At 43.8% G+C, this 22315-nt stretch overlaps 2 protein-coding genes across 4 annotated transcripts in view; one reads left to right on the top strand and one right to left on the bottom strand.

Annotated features, from left to right (window-relative positions):
* ANKZF1 (ankyrin repeat and zinc finger peptidyl tRNA hydrolase 1) overlaps positions 1-10100 on the top strand; it is a 56259-nt gene extending 46159 nt beyond the window's left edge. For both annotated transcript variants that reach the window (XM_077447857.1, XM_077447858.1), the window contains exons 15-16: positions 5983-6056; positions 9195-10100. In XM_077447857.1, the coding sequence (XP_077303983.1) occupies positions 5983-6056; positions 9195-9321 (201 nt within the window). In that variant the 3' untranslated portion in view covers positions 9322-10100. The remainder of the gene's footprint in view (positions 1-5982; positions 6057-9194) is intronic.
* Positions 10101-12239: 2139 nt separating this feature from the next.
* GLB1L (galactosidase beta 1 like) overlaps positions 12240-22315 on the bottom strand; it is a 45654-nt gene continuing 35578 nt past the window's right edge. For both annotated transcript variants that reach the window (XM_077447860.1, XM_077447859.1), the window contains 5 exons: positions 19864-19953; positions 19666-19779; positions 14798-14929; positions 14424-14648; positions 12240-12897 (listed from right to left, as the gene is read on the bottom strand). In XM_077447860.1, the coding sequence (XP_077303986.1) occupies positions 12694-12897; positions 14424-14648; positions 14798-14929; positions 19666-19779; positions 19864-19953 (765 nt within the window). In that variant the 3' untranslated portion in view covers positions 12240-12693. The remainder of the gene's footprint in view (positions 12898-14423; positions 14649-14797; positions 14930-19665; positions 19780-19863; positions 19954-22315) is intronic.

The following is a 22315-nucleotide window of genomic DNA, read 5'->3' as shown; positions in this document are numbered from 1 at the left end:
ACAAAACCGTAGCAGTTTTCCCTGATTTCTCCTCTGAAGTTCAGAAAAAACGCAAAAGTTTTATGGAAGTGAAAAGACGCCTGCGCATCAAGAATATAAAGTATGCCATGTTATTTCCTGCTCGTTTGCGTGTGGAAGGCGCGGACCGGGCCCACTTTTTTGAGGATCCTGAGACAGTGCTATCGTGGCTGGAGCGCCGGGATGCTGGCAGATGAGTATATGTGCACAGCTGAAAATGCACCCCCTTTTTTTTTTTTTTTCTCCCACCTACACACTTCTGACTGTATTTGTTTCCCTGGATTGGGGCCGTGTCTATCCACCTTCTTACTACCTATGCCATGGCCTGTCAGTTCTTTTTACTAGACACACTATTTCCAGACCTATAATGTTGTGATGCTGACTGTATCCGTTTTGTTTCATGCGACTTAACATTCTCATTGGCGCGCACGCATGGCTGGACCGGACGTGTTGTGATGGGGCCCCTGTCCGCCTAAACACACCTTTCACAGGATAATACTGCTGCCTAAGAGAATGGGGGCAGGGCCCCCCACCCCGTATGGGCTGGAACTCCTGACTTTGATCTGGTGTCCTATGCAGGATGGTATTGGGGCGGTTTTAGTTGCCTTGCCTGACGGCTTGGATGGAAGAAGACCCTGGCTTCCTGCGGAGCCCTGTGTTATCTCACTGTGTACTAAGGCTACCCTTATCAATGTCTGTGTTGAAACTTTAACTTTGGTTCTTTTACTACTTATTATAGAAATGTATTTTTCTGCGCCCTCCTGGCCGGCGGAGGGGACCAACTAACCAGCAAGCTCACTATGCTCTGTGAGCACAGTCCTATAGTGTCACATGATACAGCGAAGTTTCGCCCAAAGTTTTACTGTGCACCTCTCGGAGTGGAATGACCAGCATAACGCCCTGTTTTTCCCTTCTTTTGTTTCTATGGGTGATTCCCAGTTGCGGTGTTGTTCCTTTCCGAGTTGGACATTGTTTATGCCCTGTTGGCAGTTTGGGGTCAATGCCCGCACTAATTGGGGCCAGTGCAGGGCGGGGAGGGGGGATGTATGGTTTTTATGGGATAAACGAGTTTTTTTTGAGTTTTACTATGATTGTCTTCTATGGTACAATGTATGTCTGGCAGGGGGGGTGGGGCCCTCCTTTATTCCGGGGGGGCGGGTCTTGGTTGCTCTGTCCTTGTGGGTTGATCTGTCTCCTGGAGTCTCACCGTTGATTGATAAGCACCCATGGCCGCACTGAAATTTCTTACATGGAACGTGAGGGGATTGGGGGACCCTATTAAACGGTCAACTGTTTTCGGGCAGCTCAAAAAGATGAAAGCAGATGTGGTGGCCTTAGTGGAAACACATGCTGAGGGTTCTATGCTTAGGGCGTTCCGACGTCCTTGGATAGGCTGGGGATACCATTCTGTTCATACCACCCACTCCCGGGTTGTCTCCCTTCTGATAGCTAAACACACACACTTTGAGCTCCAGGATTCGGTCATTGACCCCTTGGGTAGATTTGTATTTCTTAAGGCAAAACTGCATGGGGATATGTTTCTTATAATGGCTTTTTATGTGCCCCCACCATTCCAGTTTGGTGTGCTGTCTGAGGGATTTAATTATATGGCTCTTCACCCCGCTGCCTCCGTGGTGTGGATGGGGAACTTTAATAATGTGTTAGACAGGTCCCTGGATAGGATGGCGGACCCCTCTCGAGGCACCCCGAGCCCCTCTCTGACCAGATTTGCCAGACTTCTCCGCGATTTCCACCTGATGGACTCGTGGCGAACTAAGCATCCAACACAACGCGTTTTCACATGTTTCTCTGCTACTCATCACTCTATGTCCCGTATAGACCTTATACTCTTCTCTACATCCCTCCTGTCTAGACTTGCTGACGTGGGCCTACACCCCAGATCGCTCTCTGACCACTGCCCCTACTGGGCGACGCTCTCCATACGGCATACCCACCCCCTGACGACTTGGCGCCTTAAGCCCTTCTGGCTAACTCTCCTTCCTGACGATGGGGACCTTGAATCGGGATGGCAGGCTTTTTTTGAGACTAATGAGGGCTCGGCCAGACCGTATGTAGTTTGGGAGGCTTTTAAACTTCATGCTAGAATGACCTTGCAGGCCCAAATTAACCGGGTAAAGCGATCTTCTGCTGCTAATGTAGCTGAGGCAACACATGCTCTTCAGACAATTGAACAGGATTTTATGCGTGACCCTTCGGCAGAAAAGGCAGATAGTCTTAGGCTATGCTCTAGAACACTTGACCTATTGCTCTATGAAAAATCTAAACAGAAGCAGTTCTTTCTCAGGCAGAGGTCGTTTGAGCATGGTGAGCGAGCGGGGAGGCTATTGGCTTATTTAGTTCATGGCGAGGAGAGACCTCCTGTGGTGATCTCCCTCCGCTCGCCACAGGGTGCACTTGAGACTGATCCTATACGGGTCACGCAGATGTTTCGCGACTTCTTTATCTCTCTGTACACCTCTACTGCCTTGGCCGATCCCTCCCTGATGGAATCTTTCTTGAATGGACTGCAGTTTCCCCAATTGACTGAGGAACAGGTCTCTGGGTTGGAGGCACCTCTGACTCGGGACGAAATAATTTCAGCTATTGCTACATTCCCGTCGTCCAAGGCCCCGGGCTCAGATGGCTTACCGATAGAATTTTACTCTACTTACATAGAATTACTGGCCCCTAAGCTGCTAGCAATCTATGAGTCCATATTTCAGCACGCCGAACTTCCAATGTCTATGACGGAGGCGACTATTGTGTTAATCCCTAAACCTGGAAAGGACCCGCACCTCCCGGAATCTTATCGCCCTATTTCCCTCTTGCAGGTAGATGTTAAGATACTTGCTAAGATTCTTGCCATCCGACTCAATAAAGTAATCCTCTCGCTGATCCATGCGGATCAAGCGGGATTCATGCCCAGTAGAAACACGTCGTTTAACCTCCGCAGACTGTTTATCAATCTCCAGACCCCCCATGACGATCCTGGTTCTAGGATAATAGTCGCCTTGGACACCGCCAAGGCTTTTGATTCTGTTGAGTGGGGATATCTATGGACTTGTTTGGCTCGGTACGGTATAGGGCCTAAATTTATTAGGTGGATCCAACTGCTTTATCAGAACCCGGTGGCAAAGGTCTTGGCGAATGGATGGCCCTCGGGGCAGTTTCCTCTGTCTAGAGGGACTAGACAGGGGTGCCCCCTGTCGCCCTTGCTATATGCTTTGGCGGCGGAGCCATTGGCTATCGCAATCCGTGACCACGTGGGCATAGTGGGTTTGTGTAGGGGTGGGATGGTGGAGAAGATCAGCACTTATGCTGATGATACCCTACTGTACCTGAACGACTCGACTCAATCACTCCCCCTTGCTTTGACACTGATAGAGGACTTTGGCAAGTTTTCGGGTCTTAAAATTAACTGGGACAAGTCACAGATTTTGCCCCTGGACAGTTTCCCGCCCCCCAGAGACAGAGCTCTGCTTCCTTTGCAGAGGGTGGACACGCTTAAGTATCTTGGCATTATGACTTCCAGATCCCCGTCAGATTATATTAAACTTAACATAACTCCTTTGCTTGACCTGATTAAACAAAAGACGCAGCTTTGGGCACGCCTTCCCTTGGGGGTCATGGGGCGTACAAATCTGATCAAGATGGTTCTCCTTCGTAAAATTTTGTACATGCTTTGGCACTCCCCCGTCTATCTGGCTCTTAAACATTTTAAGGTGATAGAGGCCCTCTTGAAACCCTTTGTGTGGGGTAACAGTAGGCACAAACTAGCATGGCAAAAGTTACACCTACCCACTGACCTAGCGGGACTGGCAATGCCGGACTTTAATATCTATTATATAGCTTCTCAGTTGTCGCAAATGTTCCATATAGATAAAACAGACAAAGACAGGTTTTTGCACTTCTTGTGCCCGTCATGGATCGGGCCTACCTCAGACCCGATGGTGGCGATTGTTGGGGGGCCGGGGGGGGGGGAGTCTGCCACATCTCTTCTTTACCATTACAGGAGGGTGTGGCGAATTGCCTCTCTGAAGTTGTGCCTTCCGTCCCTGCATGAATACACCCCCATATGGCATAATTGGTGCCTTCCAGAATTCAGACGGATAGTGGATAGTGGATTATGGTGCGGGAAGGGCATGTTTTACATGTCTCACATGCTTACTGATGGCAAGCTGAAACCCTTCTCTGCCCTACAGGCAGAATACGGGCTCCCGAATCACTTTTATTACAGATATTTGCAGATTCGACATGCCTACCATGCCCAATTCCCCATGGGTGACCCATCTGTACCCCCTAATCCATTGATGGTGGCAATTAAAAACCCAGACCCCAAAAAATTAATTTCACAATTTTACGCTATGTTATCACTCCCTTCCATGACTGTAGCTGCTTTCTCCCTTAAGAATCGGTGGGTGGGGGAGTTGGGGCCTATCACCGATGATGAATGGAGTGATGCGCTGGAAACCTGTAAATTAGTTTCGCCCAAACTTTCTGACAGGTTAACTCAAATTTTTATAACGCACAAAGCGTACCTCACGCCGCTTACGGTCTCCAGGTACAGGCGCGCGTGCCCTGGCACTTGCCCTATGTGTGCGTGTGCGTCTGGCACCTTTTTTCATCTTCTCTGGGAATGTCCTAAAATTCAAGCGTATTGGTCTCAGGTGGTGAGGTTTCTCCATGATACGATGGGCTCCCCAATTACATTTCAGCCGAAGCTGTGTCTCTTGGGTATTTTCCCAGACACGGCTGTGAACAAATACACTAAAATATTTTTACATGAAACCCTATTCTCTGCTAGGAAAATGATTGCTAGAGTTTGGATGAGATCTGACCCTCCCACGGTCTCCCAATGGATTGGGGACATCAATGGTGTCTTGCCTTTTAAGAAACTTATATACCTCCACAGGGGATGCCCTTCCAAATATGAGAAGATCTGGGACAGGTGGCTTAAAAACCCTGCAACATGCATAACTTAATCTGCCCCTTGCGGAGTACTGTTTGGTACTATTTGATGAGACTTAGCAGAAGCGTTGAGTATGGGCGGGTGGGGACGGGAAGGGGAAGGGGAGGGGTGGGTGGATTTCTGGAGGAGATGATCTGGATCCGGTAACCATTCCATACCATGTACTGACTTGACGATCTATGTGAAACGCGTATATACATTGTGTGTGATGAGTGTACCTGTGCACATTATATGATTCAATGTAGACCGCATTTGTTTTTCTGTATGTACCGTACCTCCTTTTTTTTCAATAAAAAGAACTCATGTTTATAAAAGACAGCAGCTGCAGTATTTGTAGCTGCTGACTTTTAATTTTTATTTTTTTTAAGGGGAACTCCTCTTTAAGGTAAAAATGTCCTGGTAATTATATCGCAGCCAGCTTGATATGGGGGCACTTGCAAAAGAGGAGCGGCCCCTTAGTGCCTCCTCTGGGGACCCCACCAGTGCGCCCGCTCCTCTTTTGCAAGTGCCCCCATATCAAGCTGGCTGCGATATAATTACCAGGACATTTTATATATAATTATTTTTTTTGTTTCGTAAAAATAATCTTACCTTTTTATAACCAATTTTAGTGGATTTTTTAACCAGGCTGAATTGTGTTAAATGCAGCTACTAATATTGGGGAAACATTCATGAATATCTTACAAGTTAAGAAATCGAAAATAAATCAGTCTGGTGATTCCTAGCCCTGATGAAGGGGGAAGCGTGTTGGCCCCCAAAACGCATTAGTGGCTTTGATTATATTGTGAATTGTTAATGACTTGAACTCTTGCATCATTTAGTTTGGTGCTTTTGGTTGTCTTTTTGAATCACATGACTATCTACTGAAGGGGATTCTTGCTTCGTTGAATGATTTGTTCTGTTCTATTGAAATAATATGTATTAAAGGTCCAGAACTTCTAGGATTTGTCTTTTTGGAGTTTTCAGTCTTTGACATCCTTCTGTTTTCTTTACAGAGAGCTCTGGCTGCAGAACGTAGATTGGCTGCTCAGCTCAGCCTGAGCAAAGAGACCGCTGGGGGTTATGGGAGGTAAGGATTGTTGACACCTAGCTGAGACTATAAGAGGAGGGGTTCTAGCTTGAGCCCGGGTTCACACTGTAGCGATGCGGGAACCAGCGTGATTCCAGCGCCGGTTCCCACATCACATCTCTCCCACAGGCAGTTCACACTGCCCTCTGCAAACTGCTGCGGGTGTCAATACATTGTAAATGACACCCCCTGATCGATTCACAGATCGCAGTGCGAACTGTGTATTCGGACAGACATCGGATTGCATGGATGAGAACACCCATGCCATCCGATTCCAGTGCAGGGGGAAATAAAGTCCCTGCACCTTCCTTCCTTCCTTCTTTTTTTTTTTCCTGCAAATCCAATGCAAGTTCAACCATAAAACTGTATGGCTCTCATCGCATAAACATTGCATGTAATTGGCACCTGCGTTGTGGCTGCAAATCACATGCGATGTCTGTGATCGCTATAGTGTGAACCTGTGCTGATTTGCGTATCATTTTATTGACGCATGCTATCATTTTTTTTTTTTTACTTTTTTCTATGTATTGTTTGTAATTATATGTACATGGAGGCAGCCATCTTTGCTCCTCCTTTACCCCTGGCTCTTTCCTGCTGTGTAGTGCTAGTTTCTCGTTACCGCTCATTGTCACAATACAAATCTATCAAGTCTGCTGACTCAGTGAATAACCCCCAGAGAGTCCTTTATTTTCAAAGATTGGGTGTGCAAAATCTGGTGCAGCTCTGCATAGAAACCAATCAGCTTCCAAGCTTTATTGTTAAAGCTTAAAGGGGTTGTAAAGGTTTGTTTTTTATTTTCTAAATGGGTTCCTTTAAGCTAGTGCATTGTTGGTTCACTTACCTTTTCCTTCTAAAATGTTTTTTTTTTCTTTTTTTTTTCTTTGTCTGAATTTCTCACTTCCTGTTCCTCCTCAGTAAGCTGTTCTGGCTGACTAAACACCGCTCGGATGATGGTGTGAAGTTTACTGAGGAGAAACAGAAAGTGAAAAATTCAGACAAAGAAACATTTAGAAGGGAAATTGAAGGAAAAGGTAAGTGAACCAACAATGCACTAGCTTAAAGGAACCTATTTAAAAAATAAAAAACAAAGCTTTACAACACCTTTAATTGAAGAAGCTGAAGTTAGAAGGTGATTGGCTACCATGCACATCTGCACCAGATTTTGCACTCTTCTTTTTGTGTGCTCCATTTTTAGTTGGGCTGCATTCACACTTCAGTGTTTGAATCTGCCTGCGATTTGAAAGCGTCGATGTGTGAATGGCAAATCGCGGGACTCGCATTTGAGATGGCATTAATTTGAATAACCCCCTCAAATCGCAGTGCGGGTCTGCCACGAGATAAATTGTGCTGCAATCATGGTGACCCGCATTGCGGGAAGCATGCCACCCCAAAAGTAGCACCTGAACTTTTTTTTTGGGAGACATGCTTCCTGCGATTGCAGCAAGATTTATCGCGCGACAGTCGTGGCAGACCCGCACCATGATATGAGTTGTCATTGAAATGAATGGCATCTCAAATGCGAGTCCCGCGATTTGTCATTCTGCCCATCATTCAAAATGCTGACATGTGAATGCAGCCTAAATCTCCATCATCGGTGCTTCTGATATCTTATGTCAACCATTCTGCAACAATTGTAGTTTTAGATTCTCCATCAGCAAGATCTCTCTCTGCCATAATTCTGATTTTGTTCCTGCACACCTGGGAGATTTGCGTGTTCTCTTCAACCTTTCTGTTCCTGCTCCTCCTGTTACATTCTCCATAATATATAAATATTAAAACTAAAGAACGAAATCCCACAGGGAGAGTAAGAGCCCCTCATAATGACCACAGTAAGTGTGCAGACCAGTGAACCCAACAATCCGTAGCTCCCCACCAAATTCTCGGAAAAATATAAGAAACTGTCCAGATGTTTAAACTCTTCAGCATCTGTCAAAAATTGAAACCTCATTATTTTGGTGGACCGATCCTCTTGTGTTAGAATACAGAAACCCAGAGGAGCGATTGCAGAAAAAGACGCAAATGGTCCATTCAGCCTGCTGCTTCTTTTTTTTCTTTTGCTGGGATAGACTAAAGCCCCACACACACTATCAAATTTTCTGCAGATTTTTTTTCTTCCTTCAGATTTACCAAAACCATGTAGTGCAAGGGCCTGCCTGATTGCATACACATTGAAACACTTAAGGTTTGACCTCATATTATATGGTTTTGGTAAATCTGAAGGAAAAAATCAGCAGAAGTGTGTATGGGGCTTTTGGTTATGTCAAACCTCTTTTATTGAAGCACATATGCTGCCTTATGGAAGGTCCTTATTCGTGGGGCCACATATATGTTTTTCCTGAAAGTGTGCTGCACAGACTGAGCTGTCACAGTTACGGAGTCTCCTACTAATGATCAGGAGCTGGGTGGGCCGTTCCTGATCACTGTGATTAGCTATCAGTGATCAGTCGCTGTATAACCTGCCCTGGTGTGTTGTGTTTTTTTTTTTTTTTCTTTATTATTATTTATTTTATTTTTCCTCCTGTTGAATGAAGAAAAAGATACATTGTATACTTACAATGTATCATATAATGTGCCTTTTATCTTTTTTCCCTTACTAGAGAAGAAAAATGTAAACAGATAAAGATAAAATAGCTAAATGAAGGTTTCATCTAGGTTAGTGTCAAAGGTCATACTCAAAACCAGGGTCAGTGTATTTTAGATGGGTTTAAAAAAAAAAAAAAAAAAAAAGCATTTTTTACTTTACTGTTGGTGTTCATATGTTTTACGTAGGATAATGCAGGTTTTTGTAGGATATTGTAGGTAGGGTGTTGATTCTGGGCCCTACTACAGGTAAAAACAACAAACCTGTGTTTTAAGGTTTGCTTTATTGTACCTTTTTGTCCTTTTTTTTTTTTTTCTTCAACAGAATATACTACCACTTTAATTGCTGAGTGAACACGGAAATGTGAAATCTTTATCTACAGTTCATAGTATTAACAGAATATGAATTTCATGAGTACCTTTTACCACTGTACTTGTCTCTGAGAATTCAGTTCTGCGATGTTCTATAATGGTTTTTATGGTATCACACTAGGATATACATTCTAGCTTCCAGCATGCACCTGACCTTTTGATTTATTTTTATTTTTTTCTTTGCAGGAGATGCTGGCTATGCGGAGAGTCTCTTTTAGGAAAAGTGCCTTTTGAATACCTCGATTTCTCCTTCTGTTCTACTCGCTGTTTACAGGAACATCGCCGGAGCCAGTCCAGCAAATCTCAGAAGTAACTACTCGTCATCTACCAAGGAGAGATGGTGTGTCCATGAACTGTGAGATACAACACAGGATCACTGCTGCAGCCAGTACTTACCTCATCCCTAAAGATGGATCTTGTTAGGACCATCAACAGAGGACCCAAAGTCTTTATACAGTTCATAATTTGTATATTGCCCAACAACTGTAGGAGATTTTAGTGCTCAGACCAATCAAAATAACTGCTTATGAATTTTATGAAGGAACTCTATTATGAGAAATCCTCTAGGCACGGCTTGTATTAAGAACACAGCAACTCTTTCCAATAGAAAAGAAAAACTCTTAATAAGGACCCTGTAAACATACATGTACATATACACATACATAGAAATTGGATCCCTGTGTGGTCACTCCTCCTCATGTCATTACTACTATGCTGAAGGAGTCTTCCATTCCTGGATTCAAATCACGGGGGCAGGTACAACAAGATTTTCTAAGTAAAAAAAAAAAAAAAAAAAAAAATCAATGAATAAGAATATTGGAAGTGCTGTCAGCTTAAGAAACAAAGATTTCCTTTTATATCAGACCTCTGGAGCACTCGAGGAACTTTGTGACCTTCCCGTGCTAATAGCGATGTCCTGAAAGTAAGAGTATGGGTGCACAGTGCCATGTGGGGGACCACAAGAGAAGTCCTGGCACTGCAGGGGTTCCAAATGCCTGGACTTTGAGACCGTTGAATTTCTACGTGTAGAATTTCTTGTTATCCATCACAATTTTAGCCAACAGCAGCTACTGAATAAATATTTATTACATATTTTGAGAGATTTTATTTTTTTTATCCTTTACTGAGCTATCGGATGATCCTACTAAAGCCACTTAGGGTGACATCCTTCTGTGGTTGTTACCTTGTGGGCAATATGGATTTCCACCAAAATATTATTTTGGAGGATTAGTTGAGCTTTGGCACGCTTTTTTTGTTAAATTAAACATGCTGTGAAAAACCGCCATCCCCCCCCATGCACCTACCTTTTTTTTTTTTATCACCACTAATGGAGCATAAAGTGGAATCCCTCTGAACGCTAGGCTAAGGACGGTCTACCCACCGCCCATATCTGAGACACCTACCCAAAGGTATGGGGCATTTTCTTGTCTTTTAGCAGCTCAACGAAGCACGGTGGACAAATGCAAGGGGAAGTATGTGCAGCTGAGGAACATTTTCAAAAAAAGAGAAAGAAAAAGAAAAATGCGATGCCTGTACAAAAAACAGCTCCCACTGCAAATTCTCGCCCTATCTCCACCATTGTACCCCACAGACTCGCCAATCTGGGATCTAGCACTGATTCTTTTCTAGGGCTAAATTATTCCAGCGCTTTAGGAACCCACCCCCTGGGGTTAAATGATCAAACACACCACAGGATCATGGAAGATCGCTGCAGGGATTGGTGCAGTGTCATTATGCAGTGCCATTTTCTGCAAAATGAATGTAATCTGCCTAAAATAACCTGTGATGTAGCCAGACAGAAGACACATGAAAGAATGATATACCAAAAAAAAAGAGGGAGCTCGAAATTGGTGGTGGGGGGACTGGGGGAACTGGAGTTGGGTTTTAAGTAAACCTGTTGCTGTACCATATATAGTTTTTATTTTTGCAATTACCGCACACACAAAAATAAGTTGGTTTTAAATTCAATAATAAGCATTAAATTTTAAATCAAACTAGTTTAAGGAACTGAATTTTTCTTTCTGTGTTCTTCCTTTCACAGCAGCACTTATAATGCACAAGGAAAGCCCTGAGAGGCTGGGTTCACATTGCAGCGGTGATGAGAATCGGATGTGATTCCCACCGCACTGCAGTGCAAATCACATCCGATCTCTGTGCGATGCGAGTTCAGCCATACAGATATTATGGCATCGCATTCCGGCCCAAACTCACACATGGCTCTTTTTTTGGTCCGCAGCAGAATCCGATCGCATGGGTGTTCACACCATGCGATCCGATTCCTGTCAGAGTTTGCAGATTGCACTGCGATATGCAAACTGATCTGGGGGTGTCATTAACGTTTCACTGACACTCCCAGCCGTTCGCCTAGGGCAGTGTGAACTGCCCCCGGGAGGCATGCGATGCGGGAAAACGCAGCGGATTCGCAGCGTTCCTGCATCGTTGCAATGTGAACCCAGCTGCAATGCACTTGTGCTGACTGAGGGGACGACAGAACAGAGTGATTACCTTATTAGAATGCTGCTGCTCCACACTGGGCAGATTCTTTGTTTTGTTTTTTAATGAGTGATCCTGACCAACTTATACTGGTGCTGCATTTGAGGTCCAGATTGAAGTCTATTTGGTCTGGGTACTGGGATTACTAAACTGACTGCACAGATTTACAAAATCCTGTGGCAGATAAATCGGTTGATTTGCCAGCTTGCCTTAAGTTTAGCTTTATTCTTTGGCTACAGCCATTAAATATTGGTATTGTACTTGCAGATCAACTTTTTTTTTTTTTAAATGTATTCTTTCCAACTCAGTACATATACATACAAGCTTGTCATATTTGATTTGTGCCGTGTGTGGATTTAGTGTTGTTGGTGTCCTATTTATTAGTTTGTCATTATCAGCCCTTTTCTTCTGCATAAAAATGTAAGCTTATTCAGACACCAGTTTGTGACACCCCCACAAAGGCAGAACATACAGACTCCATTCATAATGAATTGGGGGGGGGGGGGGGGGGGGAGAGAGAGAGAGAATCAAAACCAAGACCCCAGTGGATAACCAGCATGTTGCCATGTATATGTACTGCATAAATAATCTTGTGGAAGCCCCCCACCCTAACAATAGGCAGCTGGAATGTTAGTCTTATGGTGAACATATATGTACATTAAAAGCTGTTGCTCAATACAGCTGGGGATCACAAGATTTACAAGTTCTTTAAGGATACAATATCTGCCTTACACAGAGTCGTTTAGAATATAATTAATTTTATTATTTACATGATCATTGCCCGCCATTAGCAGAGATGGTTGTTGGCACTGTGCACCTCTGGGTCAAATCTGATCAACCTGTGGCCTTTAAACTCTTAGCAAACAAGTCCTAGCAATACCAAAGCTGCAGCCTGTTTGGACTTGTAGTCCTCTGGATCCCAGAGGACCACAGCTTGCCCATTTCTGGTTCTACCAGGCTTAACACTTTTTGATTATGAACCAGAAACTTTTTATATCTTATAACCGAATTGGCAGAACAGCATAGACCATCCCAGGATATTTCTTTCCCTGGCCACAGATCTTGGCTGTCCAACTATGAACAAAAACGCCTTGAAGCAAGGGTTCAGACTTTGATGTGACGTTATAATAAAATTATATTTTGTGCTGTTGAAGATTGACGATGAACCTCAGTAGATGGGAATGGCAGAATCTCATCTTCCTGGTAAAGTGCCGTTCAGGATGGGTCGGTCCAGAAAGATGGCCGTGGGCCAGTCTGGAGCATGTTCTAGTTCCAGTATGGTGATGCGATTCGGTTGCGACAGGCTCAGAATATTGCTGGGTACATACAGGGTAATCTGTGGCCCTCGAGCAGGCCAGTATCTCCCAATGTTGAAGCCGTTTATCCAAACCTGGCCCTGCAGGAAAAATAATAAGCCAATGAGAATACAACATACAAACAATAAGTGGATTTCTAGCATGGGCATAACAATAGATAACGGTACCATGATTGGCCTTGTAGTAAATTGGACATAGAAAACAAGCTTAAAGCGGGAGTCCACCGGGACTCCGCGTGTTTTTTTTTTTTTTAAAAGCCAGCAGCTACAAATACTGCAGCTGCTGACTTTTAAATAGTGACACTTACCTGTCCAGCGCGCCCGCGATGTCGGCACCCGAAGCCGATCGCTCGCTCGTCTGTCAGGTCCTGCCGCCGCCATCTTGGGTATGGGAATCAGGAAATGGAGCCTTTCGGCTTCATTTCCCGGTTCCCTACTGCGCATGCGCGAGCCGCGCGGCGCAATCAGGACGGTCCCCGCTGCCTCTGGGAGCTGTGTGTTTCCCAGCAGGCAGCGGGGCACTTGCTGAAGGGGGCGGGCGCTTGCGGAAAGGGGCGTAACGTACGCCCCTTTCCGCAGAGAGCTAGCCCGGAAGTGGGTGCAGTTACCTGGATTATCCAGGTAACTGCACCCCCCTCCCCCCTGAAAGGTGCCGATTGTGGCGCCGGAGGGGGGGGGGGGGGATTCCGATGAGCGGAGGTCCATTTTAGGGTGGACCTCCGCTTTAAACCCCTTAACTGCATAGTGCGTTAAGATGCATTGTAGTGCATCGCTTTACTAAAAGTGGTCCCCTTTTTTTGCGTTTTGGCACGTTTTGACAACCCAATCACATTAAAGCAAATCTTTCACTAAATTTCACATCAGAATGCAGCTCTGCCTAATTATGTGAAATCGCCCAACTGTCCTTTGTTTAACAAAATATTTTTTCTTTTTTTTTTTTTACCTTTTTGTGTGTTCCAAATTTCTGGCGTGCCCAGGGCCTCACAGATATCCCCGAGGATGCCTACAGCACCAGTACCTTCCATGGAGATCTCATTCCTAAACTGAGATCTTGCAAATCTTTAGGAACAAGACTCTTTTTGGAGTCTATTGCATGTGCAAGATGAACCACATCATGTGCTACATCTTTGGCATGTACCTACATCTAAACATCCCCGCACAACAAAAAAAAAAAAAGCTTGCACTGATTTCATCTATGCAGCTCGTCAAGATGTTGAAGTGCTTTACTGTGTATCGCTGTGAGCATCGGGTGTCGTTTGGAATGAATGGCACCACATCACACAAGCATGCATAATGTTCATTGACATAACATGCAAATTGCTGCAAAGCAACAGTGTGAATCTGCTCTGTTATGTCAGACTTGAAAAATATACAGGGCCATCATATGCATACTAATTCTCTGCTGAGGGTGAACTGTAAGTTGTACTTTTACTACATTTTTCGTTTTTTTTTTTTGCGCTATGCTCTATGTTTTGTCTTTGGATATGGAAAATTAATAGAATTTTCTATGCTGCACAGTTCTCTTTCCCTAAACCGCAGGAGTGATCTACAGTATATTTAGCAAAAAGATCATATTTCTGATCAGAGGCTGTTTTTTTTTTTTTCACCTTTGTCCATTTGGGAAGTTTTAGGAACGTGTCCCCCACTGCACTGATTTGAAACGTTCCGCTGTAGAAGGTCGGACCACTTCTGTTCTGCAAATTTGCATTCATCCAAATGTGATTATCTGAGACGTGCGGCCAGCCTGCTGCGATCGGGCCATCTATATCGAGCGAGTACACCACCCAATGTCTGAGGATGTCTCCCCCCAGAGTCAGGTTTCCCACCAAACCCTAGAACGAAAAAATAAAAAAAATAAAAATAAACGTTGATGCGCCATAAAAAATACATGGACTGCTATCCACACACGGCTATTAAAAAGGACAATAAATGTGCTTCCTTTTCAGTCGAGTGTTCAGGAAAGTGATGTCATTCTCTTTACCTTGAATTCATTCACATCTGCCCCAAAATTGATCCTCCCCATATTTTCCACCAGAACATCCAGCCACTCTCCTGCAATCCCCGTCACATTAACATCCCTGAGGCTGTCTCTCTCCAGTACACCACAGAATCGCTATGAAAAGAAAAGTGAATACAAGTTTACATGAGAAATCTGGGCAATAAAAAATAAACTATTTTCCATCTTGCTGGTGCAAATAAACAGGGTTATGTTCTCTTACTGCTTGCTCATTGGTCTACACAGCAAACCTTATGTATGGGGCAGTTGCATATCCCCTATTGGCTCTAATCCTCTACTAGGCACTAGCTAATCTAGTTTACATTAGTGACTAAAGACACTTCTTAGATCTGGTTTTTACTACTTAACTGACCGCTCCAATATCATGCAATCACAAACACAGGATACATAGTGCTCTCCGTTTTAAAATGTATTAAAATAACCCTGCTAAAAAGACACTTGCAGGTTAATTGAATAAAACTTGCATATATACAATTCAAATGCATCCAGTTGCTCACTACTGCGGCTGTGTGACATCACAGGCTCGGCCCCTCACCTACATTAGGAGGGGAGGAGCCAAGCCTGTGACATCACGGAGCCACGGTGGTGAGCGAGCGCACGCATTTAAATTGTATATATTTGAGTTATATTCCATTATCTTGTAAGTATCTATTTTAGCAGGGTTTTTTTTAATACATTTTAAAACGGAGAGCACTATGTAGCCTGTGTTTGTGATTGCGTGATGTTGGAGCGGTATCCCTAAAAGTGGAAGAGAGTTAAAGGAGCGGCGAACTGTGTAAGAGAGATCAATTCTTTACCCACTGGAATCACTCTGGAGGTTGTTGACGCTAGAGAGGGCTGACGTTGAACAGCTGATCGATTGTGGATGTGGGAGATCGTAGAAGAGGGGGAGTAAAGATTTATATCCGAGTCTGCCTGACTCATTGTTGATGTGAGCAGGTATAACTGGTGATGGTGTGCACAACCAAGCATTGTCTATAGAGCAGCACGATGGTGAATGATATCAACGGATGTTCACAGCAATCAAGAAGTCGCACACATCTATTCACTTCTGAACTTTATTTAATGGGGGATTGTGATGACCGTATTGTGTTATTGATGCACGTTTGCACATCTTATTGATACTAGATTTACTTTATCATGATAGTAGCGCTGCAGATATATACATTTACTTTTTTGTATAGTGGGGTGAATTCACTAATGCCGCGTACACACGATCGGATTTTTTGTGGGAAAAATCTTGGATGTTTTTTTTCCGACGGAATGCCGCTCAAGCTTGGTTTGCATACACACGGTCACACAAAAGTTCTCTGAACTTTCGACTGCCAAGAACACGGTGAAATGCAACACTAGAACGAGCCAAGAAAATGAAGTTCAATGCTTCCGAGCATAGGTAGGAATTTTGCACGTCGGAATTGCTACAGACGATCGGAATTTCTGATCAGAATAAACAAAACACCTATACTCACCTAGGTGAAAGCGGCATCAATCCAATGCTGTATCTTTCCCTCGTCAGCTCAAAGACTGAGAATGGGGTGATCATAGACCACTGATCACTCGGTTCTCAGGCTTCAGTGAGCAGAGAGTCGGGGACTAACTGCTCTGCCTCTCCAGAATTTAATGGAGCACTGGGCTGTGGAGGGGCCGGGAGAAGCTGCCTCAGGTTCTCAGGAGCTTGCTGGGAGAGCTACCAGTCCAGGCATCTGGGTGGATCCTTACCATATAGTCCGAACCTTTTCAGAGCTTGGACCGACTGTCATGTCAGTCAATAGCGGCCCTTATGTCGCCGTTAGCTGAAAAAGGGGTCACAGGAGTGCAGTTTCCCCAGAAGTACAGCCAACATAACTTTTGGCTATACTTCTCCTTTTTATTGCTAGTGATACTTCAATCAGGAGCGGAGGATGGATTGTTTGGCTTTGGCCAGTGGGAGTAGAAAATGCCCAAACATCAATGAGAGTAAACAATGGCCCATCATTGCTTTTAGTGGGAGGAATAGTGCCCCATCATTGGTGTCAGTGGGAGAAATGGTTAAGGATAATTTGTGTCAGTGGAAGGAATAGTGCCATAAAGGCAGGCAAAGGGCCACAGTTTGGAGACCACTGGTATAGTGCATTGGAGTGTGTTTCACAATGTATGGCACCACAAAGCACTGCAGGCATACCCTAAAATTGAATGTATATCTAAAGCCAAATTTATTTTTTCATTTTCAAGAGATAATCTCTCCAAAATCCCCTCAAACAGTTTTCACTGGAACTGTTCTGATGACTCCAAATAATTGTGGATTTCCCATCACATTCTGTCCCACTGGATCAGGGGGGTCTCTAAACTTTAAACAAAGTACCAGTTTACAGTCTTTTACAAGAGGGCCGGACTGTGGCCATTGGGAAAAATTGTCCTGGCGTCAATGGAAATGCCCCGTTGTTGAGGTCAGTAACAGGAATTATCCCTCATTGTTGGTGTCAGTGGGAGGAATAGTGTCTTGCATCTGTAAGAAGAAAAGTGTCCCAAGGGCCTGATAAAAGCAGGCATAGGGCCGCAGTTTGGAGACTGCATTAGATAATGCTAAATCAAAAAAATGCATCTCACACAGAGTGGTGCTGTGGATACACAGAAATACAACAAGTGCCACGTCCCAATTAATATTTTACAAAAAAGACAAAAGGTGGGGCTTCTGGACTTTTTAGGCACCATGTATACAATAACAATCATAGAATAAAGATAAAAAAAACATTTTATTAAGAACATATTATTTTCTCATTGTACTAGACAACAGAGATTGCTAAAAGAGCATCTAATCACAGCAGGACCATAATATATATATAATATCCTCCATAATATACAGACTATACTGCCATTTCACCTTTTCACTTTTGAAAATAGATAGTAAACATTTAATACATAATCTTCAGAAATATGATTATTCTACTTGCGGTATTAAGTGTACTGCTTGAGAAGGAGAAAGCTCTACATGTTTCGCGTGTTTTAACACGCTTCTTCTGGAGCGAGAGGTTTGTGTGACTAGTAAACAAAGAAACAAAAAAATTATTATTAATCATACAAAAATATTAGATTATACAACATCATATCCCTAACAGAATAGGAACTAAACAACATAAGTCAACATGTGATGTAATGCAGATTAATAAAAGGAATGGGGATCACACTGTCAAAACCAGGGGGAGGGCAGCAGCGTATATATAGGTCACCATGGGGACATGTAAAACATAATAACTAGATTTCAATAGTAACAAGAGGTAAAAAAAGACAAAAAAACTCACTCAAAAAAAGTGGGTTCAAAACGAGGGACCCCAAAAGGCTGGTTCCCAATCCTATAGAAGACTGCTGCAGTTTCAATGTTCAAGTGGTTGATAGCACCTAAACGCACGCATCAATGCCTCCAGTTCAGGGGAAAGGTTTTTTTATTTTATCTTGTTTTACTTTTTGGTCACGATATCCTAAGCGTAAGAGAGCCACCAATTATTTAGTAGGTTACAAGGGCAATCATAATAGAAAAAAATATGCTATATTAGGAGCACTCACCACACCATAAAGTATGGCCTCTCCTGCAAACATCTAGTGTTTGTAAGTCTGAAATCAGGAGACTGTATAAATCAGTAGTTGTCTCAAACCGTGTGGAACATCCGATTCAGACAAGAAAGTTTCCCTGTGTAGTTGCACCAGAGCCAGATAATCTGTAACAGTGGTGTAATAAGGTTAAAAACTTGGAGGCTCTCTCCAGGTATTAAAGAAAAAAATAGAGATGTGGCCAGATTCTTACCTCTGCAGTCCTCTAAAGGTTTCAGCCTAGTGTTTGTTTCCCAGATCAGCTGTGCAAAGTAAGTGCAGAGCATGCTGGTTAATAAACTGTTTTAATTATCTCATCATTCCACAGCTGTGCCGAGCTTTTCACAAGGCTTGCTGGTAAGAATACATGCCCCACCTTGTGGTCAACAATCGAATCTCATTCGACGTGACGTCATTCAAGTCGGCCGAATGGACACTCCCCCTGGTTTTGACAGTGTGATCCCCATTCCTGTTATTAAAGTGGGGTACCCCTTAAAAAAAAAAAAAATTAAAAGTCAGCAGCTACAAATACTGCAGCTGCTGGCTTTTAATAATCGGACACTTACCTGCCCCAGGGTCCAGCGATGCGGGGGAACGAAGCCCCCCCCTCGTTCTCCGCTCGCGGCGCCGTCATGCATACTGTGGGCACCCGGCTGTGGCTTCACAGCCGGGCAACCACTGTGCATGCGCGAGCGGCGCGGGGCACCGTGATACGCCGTACAGTCACCTGGGACACGTGACAGGTCCCAGATGAATGTGCGGCGCAAGGGGAAGTGATGTCACCAGCCCGGGCAATGAAGAAGGCAGACTACGAGGGACCCCCTAGCAACCGGTATTTAGAGGTGAGTAAAAAAATTTTTTTTTTGCCAATTATTTTTTTTTTATTTTTTTTATTAATTTTAAGCAGCTTTTCATTTTTTGGTGGCAACACCACTTTAATCTGCATTACATCATATGTTGACTTATGTTGTTTAGTTCCTATTCTGTTAGGGATATGATGTTGTATAATCTAATATTTTTGTATGATTAATTAACCACTTGAGACCCGCGCTATAGCCGAATGGCGGCTACAGCGCGGATCTCCTTTGCCGGGACTACGTCTATTGACGTCGGACCAATGTAAGTATGCAATAAATGTCATACCTGGCATCCAACTTTAAAATGTACTGGTAAGCACCAGTACAGATATAAAATTATCTGTTATTTCACTTAAAATGTTCTGTAGCATTGATCTATAAATACATTTTAACACAGTGACGACTTATTACCCCTCCAACTGAAATGTACGCTCGGTCATGGACGCCATTAACTTGCGATGAGAGAGGCGTGAGGATCGGTATGTCTGAGGGTAGGCTGGTCCTATACCATACAAATCCAAAAACCTGAGACAGGACAGAGGACACATTTAGTTGAGTTTAGCTAAGATTATTTATTATATATACACTCAGCAGAAATGCAGACCTTACCTGTTTCATATCCTCAAAGGTAATTGGGTATTGGGTCACAAAGGGGTCACCTCTTGAGAAAACCTCTAAAAGATCCACAAGATCACCAATCTGTGTATAGAAAAAGACCAATAAGGATACCAGTGTAAAAAAAACAACAACATAGCCATACGCGATTACTAGAAGAAAACTCAACTGGATGAGAAAATGCATCAGATTTCATTAAATAATTAACATTTGTTGGGTGATAGTAGACCACCACAGAAGAACGATATGTACTATATTTTCCAATCTTTATTATAGGGTCAAGAGATTAATCAATAGGCTTTGACATTCTGAAAAATGACAAAACTGAGCCCGGTTTTAAAAGATAATTCTACCATTCTCTCCAAGAAAGTGCCCTTCCTAAAGGATAGAGTAGCCCCAAGCCTGGTAGAGAAACCTAAACAACCCAGACTGTTTAAAGGGCTGTGAGGCTTATTCCCTTGTAGAAGATGTGGGATGTGAAAATGCACTAGTTCTAACACATCTGGGGCCTCTTCTTTAAACTTCAAGTCACTGTGCATTCTTATATTATTTGTGAATTTATAACTTACTCCACACAGAATCTTGTTTATTTACTGCAGTGCCCTTGTGCCCTGCAGTACATTGGAAGGACTGCAAGAGCACATTGCAAATGTTAACAAGGAGCTCAAGGGTCAAAGCCTTTCTAGGTATTATGCCCTAGTGCATAAGGACCCTGAAAAATCTTAAAGCAGAGTTCCACCCAAAAGTGGAACTTCTGCTTTAAGCACTCCTCGCCCCCTTACATGCCACATTTGCATGTAATTTTTTTTGTGGGGGGGGGGGGGGGCGGAAGCGGGTACCTAGTTTTGACATGTAACCAGCCCCGACTTCCACTCGGGCTGCCTTGGCGACTCCTCCTCTCCCCCTTCCTCCCTGCAATCTTCTGGGACCTGTGACATGTCCCAGAAGATTGCCTGGCCACTGAGAAGGCACAGCGCGACTCATGTATGCGCAGTGCCCACACTTGCAATGCTGGCACCACTGGAGAGGAGAAGGAGAGGAGCGAGGCTTTGCCCGGGCACATCGCTGGAGTGTGGGACAGGTAAGTGTGTGCTTATTAAAAGTCAGCAGCTACACGTTTTGTAGCTGCTGACTTTTAATAAACTTAAAAACTACTGGAACTCTGCTTTATGTTGTTGGCAATTCATAAATTCACCCCCCACTAGAGGGTAATGTTTGGAGGGAGATTTCATAGATGGAGACAAAGTGGATATATTTGAATAGTTTTGCCGTGTACACATGGTCGGAATTTCCGGCAGAAAAAGTCAGACGGAATAATTTCATCAAATATTCCGATCGTGTGTGGGCTTCATCTGACTTTTTTTTTCTGACGAACCTAGAAATAGAACATGTTGTAAATCTTTCCGATGGAATCAATACCTATCAGGAAAATCATTCGTCTGTATGCTATTCCGAAGGACCAAAAATGACGCAAGGGCAGCTATTGGCTACTGGCTATTTAACTTCCCTTTTCTAGTCCCGTCGTACGTCATTGCGTTCTAAAAGAACGGACTTTGGTGTGATTGTGTGTCGGAAAGACCTTCAGAGTTTATTCCGACGGGAAAGCCAGTCATGTGTACACGGCACTAGACTATGTTCACACCAGCAAATAGGGTCAGTGAAAATAGTAGCAGCAGAATAATAGCGATTCCTGCTGCAGTTCTCAGCAGCTAGGTGCGGCCCACCAGCCCCATACTATAATGACATGACAGGTCAGACAAAGTGCATCCAGCAACAATTGCCGCAGGTAATCGCTGGCTATTCAGAGAGCAGCAAATGGATGTGGCCGCCTGCAACCCGTCATTATAGTGGGCAAGGCCGGCGGCTGCAGCTAGCTGTTGAGAGCCGCAAAAGGAACTGCCACTACAATTCGTACTGGCTTTAATCGCTGGTGTGAACGGAGCCTGAAAAGTCCTTTTTGGATAAAATACAGAATGGGACATAAAATTGTTTCATTCATAATAGCTAAAAAGGTATAATCTGTTTGTAAAGGTGCAAGCCATCCTCTATAAGTTTCTGGTTCTTTTAATGAATTTTAATTATTATTTTTTTTAGATATACACAGGGATTGAGATGGTCTGATTGGGACCCCCCCAATTCTATGCCCCCATTGGGAAGCCCCCCCCCCATTCTATGTATTAAGATAAAAAAAAAAAAAAAAAAACTGTGTGTGGCAACCTCCCCAGCACCCCTAATCACTTATCTGAGCCCCTTCTCTCTGCAGCAAGTGTCTTAACTGTCCTAGACACTCCTCCTGATTGGCTGAGACACAACAGCTGCGCCATTGACTCCCGTGACTATCAGTCGGCCAATCAGGGGAGAGAGGGGGTGGGGCCAGGTCAGGGCTCCGTGTCTGCATGGAGCTCTGACTCAGCTTGGGTACCCCCTGTAGCAAACTGTTGGCTGT

This window comes from Lithobates pipiens, unplaced genomic scaffold (assembly GCF_037356315.1).
Source record: "Lithobates pipiens isolate NorthernLeopardFrog02 unplaced genomic scaffold, aLitPip1_a1.2 Scaffold_22, whole genome shotgun sequence".
NCBI classification, from domain to species: domain Eukaryota; kingdom Metazoa; phylum Chordata; class Amphibia; order Anura; family Ranidae; genus Lithobates; species Lithobates pipiens.
This window is presented reverse-complemented; position numbering and strand designations above follow the sequence as displayed.